General features: G+C 38.2%; 1 protein-coding gene across 1 annotated transcript in view; it reads left to right on the top strand.

Moving 5' to 3' along the window:
* The first annotated feature begins 2642 nt into the window (after positions 1-2642).
* The window catches only part of LOC5568453 (insulin-like growth factor 2 mRNA-binding protein 1), a 333942-nt gene continuing 326888 nt past the window's right edge, over positions 2643-9696 (top strand). Inside the window, exon 1 of the mRNA XM_021850930.1 lies at positions 2643-2871. Coding sequence (XP_021706622.1) covers positions 2847-2871 — 25 coding nt within the window. The 5' untranslated portion in view covers positions 2643-2846. The remainder of the gene's footprint in view (positions 2872-9696) is intronic.

Here is a 9696-nt window from a genome sequence, read left to right as displayed (position 1 = left end):
AACACAAAGGCATGCAGAGATATTGAATTAAAATTTTCTCGAGTTTAAGAAAATTTCAACTCATGCTTTGTATTGCATTGATTTATAGCGCAAGTTAACAATGCGTCACACCTTATAGCAAATAATAGCAGAGTTGGAACTAGAAATGAAGGTAAAACATCATTTTATAAATAGTAGGAGAACGGCAATATGAATGGAAGAATAAATAATCCCTTCAAGCGCTTATCATGTAGTTTACACTTATAGGAAACTACGCTTCGACCATTCGGCAATGAGAATTGTGCTTGTTTTCAAGCATATTTGATCGCCAAATAAGTTGCTGTTTTGATTACATTTTTAAGATTGTTTTTAGTGATACTGCACTATAGTTTCGCCCTACACGAAGTTATTTCATTGTGTTAGTTTAAAGTAAAATTTACAACTCTTGATATTGTAAGACTTTTATCCTTAATGCTATTGCCAGAAAAATTTCAAGCCCAACGCTGAATTTGCCAGAAATCCACTTTTGTTTGCAAGTGATCGCAAACAATCAGTTCATGATCCATATTATGGATCACTAGTTGAAACTGCTAATATACAGTATTTGAAACCAATAATGAAGAAAAATTATGTCCAAAGATGAATTTATACTGAAATTTAACATCTGTGGGAGTTTTGTAATACCAACTCAACATTTTACAAAAACACCATTACTTATAGGTTGAATGTTATACTTAACATTACACATTATAAAGGACAAATAGTATGATCTGGCAAAAATATGTTTTTCGTCAACTTGTATGTTTTGATCGAGTTATTCCGAATAACTTATTCGGTGTTGAACGTCATAGTGCTGCATAACTGTGTTTGCATGGTACACGATTTTGAGCTTTTTGTTCGGAGTCATCAAAGGAATCAGTTTTTATTTTTTTTCTTTTATTTCTGTGCAATTGTTTTTCTATTCAAGATTGGGAACTATTACATAATTAGATAATAGAGATAGATTGGTTTCAGTGGCATAATTAACAACAAACACTTATGTTTCATTTTATTTTATGTGTTTTATGTTTTAAAAAAATGTCCCACATTTTCCTATTATTGTACGAAGCAATTTTGAACTGCATGTAACATTTATTCAGATGTAGGTATTAAAATGTGAAATAATTTAGATTTTGAACGTCACATTAAGATTCAAAATAAGGAATCTCATAAATTTGCTAGTACATAATGCATTTAACGAAACGGGCATCCTGCAATCAAGTAGTTGAACTGTTGAAGAATAATTCCACAAACAAATGGAAATATTCAATCAATGTATCCGGTTCTGAAACTCATCCAAAATCATGATTTTCCCCATCAATCCCAAATTTCTTCCAAACCAAAAACCCTAATCCGATCCGCATGGATCGCACATTGCCTGCGCTGTTGCTCAATCCCGTTCCCCTCCCATTCCGTCCCTATAGTGTGTCGTCAACATGCAATGCCGCGGCACAGCACAGCATTTGACGGTCAGTGTCAAGTTCGGGATGCCGGCCGGCTTGCGCGCTTCCAGATTGCTGCTGAAGCGGAATACCGGGGCTGCATTGGCGATCGACGACGGCCGGGCCTCCTTCGCCGCCGCCATCTTGTTTATTTGCAGTTTCCGAGAATGCGAGCGATGATTACAACACACTCGCGACTATTTTATGGCTAAATGCGATTTCATCAATGACGGATGGGTTCGGCGTGGACGATGATTTGGGCCCGATGATGGTGCTTCGGTGTGCGATGATTAGTTTTTTTTTGTTCGTGATTTAGCGTTCGGGTGCGATTCGTGGCGATGTTCGTGCGGATGGGGTTTTGTAGGTGTTTGTGGAGCTCTCGGTTTGGGGCTGCGTTCGTGCGTGCGAAGGGGATGGGGCTATCACTTAGGATGATGACGATGATGATGATGATGATGATTGGGATGACGATGACGATACGACCACTAAGCCTGAATTTGGGGCTGAAGATGGATTGGTGCGCATCGGGTCCGTTATATATTTGGGTGGGCAAATTAGTGTACGGTGTTGATTTGTGAGCGACTCAAGAAATGTGCGTAAATTTCCGAAGTTTCTTGCGGTCGTAGTGCTGGTCGTGGTACGTCCAAGTATTTGTCTATACCGCCCACTAGTTAAACCGATTGGAAACCTTCCAGAATAGTGCGGGGCGATTTAAAATTCCCCGTATCCGACTAGGTTGGTCTCAATTCGAATCGGATTACTGAAGAGGACAAGTGTGCCTCGGTGGTCTCAGCAGGCGTTGCGCTTGGGAGCACGTAGAAGGCGCCACCTTGCGGCGAAGCCTACTGCAATTGAAAGTATGCACATCCGTTCGGGTGCCGAATGCCGATTGCCTGACTGTGGTTGCTCCCCGTTCGGAGGATACAACCTTTGCCGAAATAAATGCGAAATGATTGTGTTGAAGATTGTGGCTAGTTTTGCAAAGCTGTGTCAATGTGTTGGAGTAGGAACCTTCTTTTTGTGATTTTTTATTATATTTTCATCAGCAGCAATACCATCGTCGTCTGCAGTAGCTTAGCTGCTGTTTTTTATGGGGTCTCGTTTGGGTATGTGAAGGGAAACGTAGCTAAATGTGGGGACGGGGGTCGTGGGACGGCCAAATACGCTCACATTTACACCATCGGGCCATTTTAAGTTATTCGCGAAATCAAACCGGGTACTCGTGTTTTCCATACTGAGTTCAATAGTTTGATTAGTTTTTGGGTTAAAATTGCCTCGTTTTTATCGGTTCAACTTCCTCCCGCAGCCCGTGGACGTGTTTTCGCAAAGTTTTCGCTCACAGTGAATTTGTGCCGGTGGAAAAGGTTTCGTTTAGTTTGGTAGATAATGAATTTTTCGAGTGCTGCAACAGGTACGTGTGTTCGACTTTTCTGTGGCCTCTCGATAGACGTTTCGGTGAATTTTTCTCAGCGAAAACCCCTACCATTTCAGGACAACTCGTGATCTTAAGACAAAATTTCCCTTATATCGCCCGCTTTCCTTTTGCCCAAATTGAATCAATCAAGTGAGCTATCATGTCCAATTTGTTACATATTAAAGAGCCAAAAGTAGGTTTCCCATATCGTCGTCATCGCCATCATCAGTTCGGCCTCCTGCGATCATCGAAGCCGGCTTCCTTGCCTTCCACCCCACGGTCATTGACTACCCTATTGCTGTCATTATTATTGTTGCTATTCACATGCATAGTGCTGGTATTTCCATTCCGTCTGTTGTACGTACGCGTCGTCACTCCGCTGATGGTGTAATAACGAATGCATCCCGAAAAAACATACAGATAGCAGCAGAAGTGCGTGATCGATGAGCAAGTCAACCTCCGCTGCGCCGTCGCTCTCACTTGGCTGCACTCTGTCCCGGCTATGGACAGTCACGCGTGCTAATATGGCCGACTACAGTTTCCACCACTAATGCCCAGGACCATGCTTCTGTATGCGATTGCTAGGTAATCGTAGTGTGCCCCATGCATGTAACACTTATGTGTAGGTAGTGAGCAATACACAAGCACATCATGTGGCGTACTCTCGTTCACGAATGAACTGGTGAGCAAGTGAGTAGTGAGAAGATGCGCATACACATGGTTGCCGAAGAATAGATGGATTTCGGTGGAATAACGCAGCAACACATGTGCACGATTGTCGCCCGAATGAGAAGAAATTAGTGAGACGTGAGCCGACGAGTTGCATGCAAGATTTGTCCCCAGTGTGTGGCAGAATTGGTGAGACAGAGTGGTTTCACTTTTCACGACCTTTGCGAGGCATCGTCGTTTGTGTGTAGGTGAATGTTTTGGCATAACAAAACCGTAACATAGTGGGCTGTTTGGAGCAGAGGAAGATTTTGTAAACAGCGTCGAATTGGCCGTAGCACAGATTGGAAACATTTGCAGATGATTTGCATTTGGTATTTTGATCATCATGCATCTGAAATATGTTACACTATTTAATTGCTGTACCCTTCAAAATACTGAAGATTACAAGAGATGTGATCCAAATGTCTGTACTGTCACATGATGTAAATGAAGGGATGACAAATGACAAAAAAAACATAGATGAGAAAGACAAGAAATATCTGTAAACGCAAAAAAGTTATCTTATTAGTTTGGATTGTCAAAAATACTTGTTAATCAATGGAAACTAATAACATTTTCCATACATCATTGATATCATACGATTCTATAAAATTCAGATTTAATCTTCTTCATATTTTTCTTTCTGGTGTTACGTTTCACTTGGGGCAGAACCCGTTTATCATCTTATGTTTTATGAGCACTTACACGATTGTTAAATCAGTGTTTTCTTTGCCAATCAACCATTTCTGCAATTATACATCGAGGGTCATTTGTCAATTTTTGAAATTCTGGTATAGTTTTAGAAACTAGATTGTGAAATTTTATCCAAACTTCAAATCATCAACAGTACTCTGTTATAATATAAAAAATACATATATGTATTGAATTTCTCAATAAGCGTAATTTCGAATTTGCCGCCAAAAACACAATAAACTCATAGCTTCAATGCACATTGTTCCAGAAACACAATGTGGCGTAATTAAACTAATAATTTTGTAAGGTTTCATTTCTGACATTTTGTGCATCTGTTGACTTGTATTTGTTCAAAACTCATGCGCATGAGTGGCGCCACAATCTAAACTTTTGCTATGGCTTACTTAAGACCTGAAATGTTAGACAAAATATGTTATTTTGAGAAAAAATACCCCTTCGAGTTACCGTAATCCGGGGTAACATTGATCATTTGCCAATTTTATATTTTTGAAACAAGTACTGCCATCCATAGCTCGTTACTATATACTGTATTTTGTTTTTTTTTTTTTTTTGAAGATTTAGGCATGTTTAATGAAATGTTTCAAGCGACTTTTTGATTTAGCTGATATGGGGTAACACCTATGTAAACAACGTTCGGTAATATTGAAAATGTCGTTACTTACCTAAATCATGGCCCCTAAAGCCGAATATGAAGGTCAAACGCTTACAAGTCGTTTACTTTTTGAGTTATTTTAAAATTGAAAACACCTTGAGCCACGGAATACGCCTAAAGGTTAGCAATTCCCTAAGGGAATTCTACATTCTTAATAGTAATTCGTTAATGTTGTCTAATTCAGCATACTTATGGAAGTTTTAACAACGGAATCGTTTTTGGCGATGCCATTTTTAGTGAGAATCGCATTTTCCTTGTTCATGTCGTTTTCAGAACTTACGTGAGACATGAATCTTCGACTGTGTCCTTAACCATTGAAATCATTGTTTCGAAAAGTTGACAAATTTACGCATAAGGTAAACGCAATTTTCGCAAAAAATTTCACTTTCATTAGCTTATGAATATGGTAAAGAGAAGTACCATTCGTGATTTGGAAATGTTCCATCAATAAATTATGATAAGAACTTTTTACGAGATGAGTCATTTCGATCAATGTTACCCCGCTGATCAATGATACCCCGGATTACGGTACGTTTAAAACAAAGTTATGTCGGATTAATTAATTTTTCAATGTTACTATATCCTTACATACTTCTTCTTCTTTTCTGGCGTTACGTCCGCACTGGGACAGAGCCTGCTTCTCAGCTTAGTGTTCTTATGAGCACTTCCACAGTTATTAACTGAGAGCTTACTATGCCAATGACCATTTTTGCATGCGTATATCGTGTGGCAGTTACGAAGATACTCTATGCCCTGGGAAGTCGAGAAAATTTCCAACCCGAAAAGATCCTCGACCGGTGGGATTCGAACCCACGACCCTCAGCTTGGTCTTGCTGAATAGCTGCGCGTTTACCGCTACGGCTATCTGGGCCCCCATACATGGCCTTACATACATGAATTATTATTTCTCTATGTCATAACGATTGGCTTAGAAAATTGTACCAAAAAACTATATATGAAAAAGCGTGAAAAATTTTACTTAATTAAATTTGAGATTCAATGAAAGGATACAAGGGCCCATTCACATATTTCATAACGCTGAAGGGGGTGGGTGGGCGTCTTCAAGATGTTACAGGTCATAAAAAATCGGAAAATATTCTTACAAAATGCGTTATGGGGGGATGAGTTGAAAATGACCATTTTTTGACGTTATGAAATTAGTGAATATACTCCAATAGGAGGTTCAATTATGACGTGCATCGATTTTCGGGATCGGAGTCCATCGGATTTCTTCTAAGAATCTCATAAGCAGAATAAATAGCTATCTAAAAGTAAAAGCATGTCGGGACATTTCGACTGTAATAAAGATTCGTTTTGTGATAGCTTCACAAATTTCTCTAAAGATTTCTTTTAATCCCAAATTTTGTTCCTAAGATTATTCCACTACTTTTGCTTAAAATTACTCCATGAATTCTTCCAGAAATTGTTTCAGAAAATTCTCTTAGTTCTATGTCAAACTTCTAGAATTTTTACTGGTTGAAAAAAAAAACAATAAAGACTTCTTCCTAAGTTAGAATTTAAAGTTGAAGACTTTTACGAGAACCTACTTCGGAAAAATACTAGAATAATTTGACGAAATATATTACACGAAATTCATTCACTTATGCAAGTAATATTTAAATATATTTTCTCCAGTCATGTACAATCCTTTTAAGCATCAGTCTTCTCTCACAGTTGGACGGAGTCGTTGGTCTAATGGCTACCGCTTCCGCTTACTAAACAGATCATGAGTTCAATCCCAGCTCCACACCCCTGATACAAAATAGGCATACGCTTCTTCGTTCACTACAGTTTCAATGAAAAAAAAACACGAGTAAATCTTGAAGGCTTTTCAGGATGACTACATGGAAAATCGCTAAGCAATTTACTTCAAGCATCTTCAAGGAATTTCTAGAACTACCGTTTACGGATCTGTATTGAAAACCTCTAAAAACTCTTTAAATTCAATCATTAAAACATCTTTACTGTTATTCTAATATGCGTTTCTGGAGCAATTTCAAGAAACGAGAAGCCCAGCAAGTGAGTTAGTTTCAGTTTTCGCATCGCCGGATTCGAAGTTTGTTTTTTTTTTTCTAAGTGTACTTCGCTTTTTTTACACCGTTTTGACGACCAGCTTCAAAAAACTTCACAAGGAAAATACTTCACAAGGAAAACTGGTGAGCTCTATTTTCGATGGATTGTATTATTTGATTATATTTTCAATATTATATGCATTTTGGATTTGGTGGGATCATTGCCCGATTGAAGCGAGATTGATATTAAGTGTCGCTGCTTACAATTTTGAATTTCCGAAGAAATTCTTAAATTCAACAATTTCAGTAGCAATCGAGAAAATCTTAAACAATGCATGAAATGAGAAATGTCCAAAGAAACATATTAAGATTAGCTTAGCTTAGCTTAGACTGACTATACATATCAATGGTTGCTATTCCGTGATTGACCGAAGCCAGTGAAAATGCAAAAAGAATCAACTAGAAGATCGGCTGGGATTGGCCGTAATCTTCTTAAGTTTGCATAATTCAGTGCCTCTATTTTTACATGGTCAATAACGGCGCCGGCCACGTCCAGTCCAGTGCAGTCAGGTGGGATTGGGGGAAGGAATGTTAATGTGTAACCTTTGCTATTTGAAGACCGTGTTTGCCGCTGCATCTCTACAAAGGTTACTGGGAGGGATGTTTGTTAATGGGGAGGATCGTTGGGTCACAGGATTCACTTTGATAAGCGAATAGACCATGATAAATAATTATTTGTGAGATATAAACATACTTATATGTAAATATAATATTTTTATTTGATATGAACAATTTCTATGAAGAGAAACATTATGCCGACATTTGAGGTGACGAACCATTCAAACTTTGTTGAACAACGACCTAAATATAACATTCCCAACACTCTTATGCCGTCACACAAACCATCCAAAGTTTGTTGCATAAAGTGAACCTTTCGCAAGTCTCGTAGTGTCGAACCATTCAAAGTTTTCTTTTAATAACAAAAATAAAGGTAAAAGGAAAAAGGCGTTTTGAAAAAAAAAATTAGACATAAATAATTTATGAATCAGAGTCTATGTCGACACTCACAGTGACGAACCTTTCATAGTTTGTTGAAAAATCATATTTACGTCTTACCGTTGTAACGATTAAAGGTGCAGTTATACATATTTTATAGATTAGAAATAGTAGCATGAAACGAGCTCAACAATTGCTCCGTCATCCTTGAGCAGCAACAATCCACTTTCAGCTTCATTCGTTTGTTCGGCTATATAAAAGCACTCAGAGAAAATAGGCGCGCGACCCGAGAGGGAATACAACTGACGAATGCTCGGGCTTTCTTGACGCACTGCCCAGGAGCAAGCGTCAAGGTCAAAGGATCAAACACAATTCCAAAGAAACATATTAAGATTATCACAAAAGTATTGGATGAATATTGATAGGAATTCGTTAAGAAATCTTGATAAATCCCAGGAAACATCATTAGTGTCCCTGAAACAATATCTATAGGGATTGCGATTGTAATTTACGGAGAACTTCAAGAGTCTTAACTAATTTCTTGGTGAATCTATTATTGAGAAATTATAGGAGGTAACATTGATGAATCCCTGCAGTACTACAGAAATACAAGAAATAGAAGGAATTTTTGCGGACTTTTCGGCTGAAACCTTAGAATAATTATTTGAGGAATGTCTGGAAAAATATAGGGTAAAGCGCCCTGAAATACACTTTGACATCGAAAAATACCGTATCTGATTTTTCGTTATACATGTGGTAAATGCGGCACTCTAAACAAGGAGAAAGAGTCATGATTTCTAAAGGAAGGGGTATTTTCATGGTAGCATCCATGACCAAAAGTCATAGAATCATGAATCATTTTAAGCTGTACGTCACATTTTCAATTGTTGGCGAAGAAAAGTGTCTATTTAAACCATCAAATCATGGAGTTTAATTCTAGAACCATGGGTCGGTCAAGAAATCATGAAGCACGATCTGGAATCATGAATAAAGTTCATGAAAACATAAGCACTATTCAATATTATATGATTTTGCACCTACCTGTCATTTATGATTACGATTGTTGTAATGAAAAGTGGCAACCTGTGTCATGAAATCATGAAGCAGGATCTAGAATCATGTAGTCATTTCACAAAAACGAACATTATACGCCAGTTGAGATTCCAGTTTATATTTGTTGAAAGTGAACAATTTGTTAGGGATGGTACACAAATTATGTCACGCTAAATTTTAACTTTTTGGACCCCCTCCCCCCCCTTTGTCACACTTTTTGTATGGGTGCTCCGAAAATTTTGTAAGACTTGTCACACTTGGCTTGACCCCCTCCCCCCCTTGGGGCGTGACATCATTTGTGCATGACCCCTTATTTGTCATTATTGAAATCATTCCGGCTTTTCGGTAGTTTCGAAAAGAAAACATGAAAATATTCCAAAAATGTCAACCTAACGAGTGTCACATTTATAGCAGGTGGAACTGTAACATCCGGCTGTTGAAGGCTTGTGTGAGCTGCTCAATTGTAAGATTTGGGGAATGCATCACATCCGAAAAGTTCAAATAGTTGAAAGCTTGCAAGTACATTCTGGAACATCTGGCAGAATAATCGGGTCGTGGAGCAATGTGGAAACTCTTGCAAAGTTCCGAAGTGAATGGTCTAGAATTTACCATTTGTCACAAACAATACATTTCTTTATTTTCGCCTAAAAACACCACCGATCGAAAAGACGCGTTAACTAAGCATGA

Source organism: Aedes aegypti, chromosome 3 (assembly GCF_002204515.2).
Source record: "Aedes aegypti strain LVP_AGWG chromosome 3, AaegL5.0 Primary Assembly, whole genome shotgun sequence".
Lineage (NCBI taxonomy): Eukaryota > Metazoa > Arthropoda > Insecta > Diptera > Culicidae > Aedes > Aedes aegypti.
Note: the sequence above shows the minus strand (reverse complement) of the source record. Positions and strands in the feature narration are given on the sequence as shown.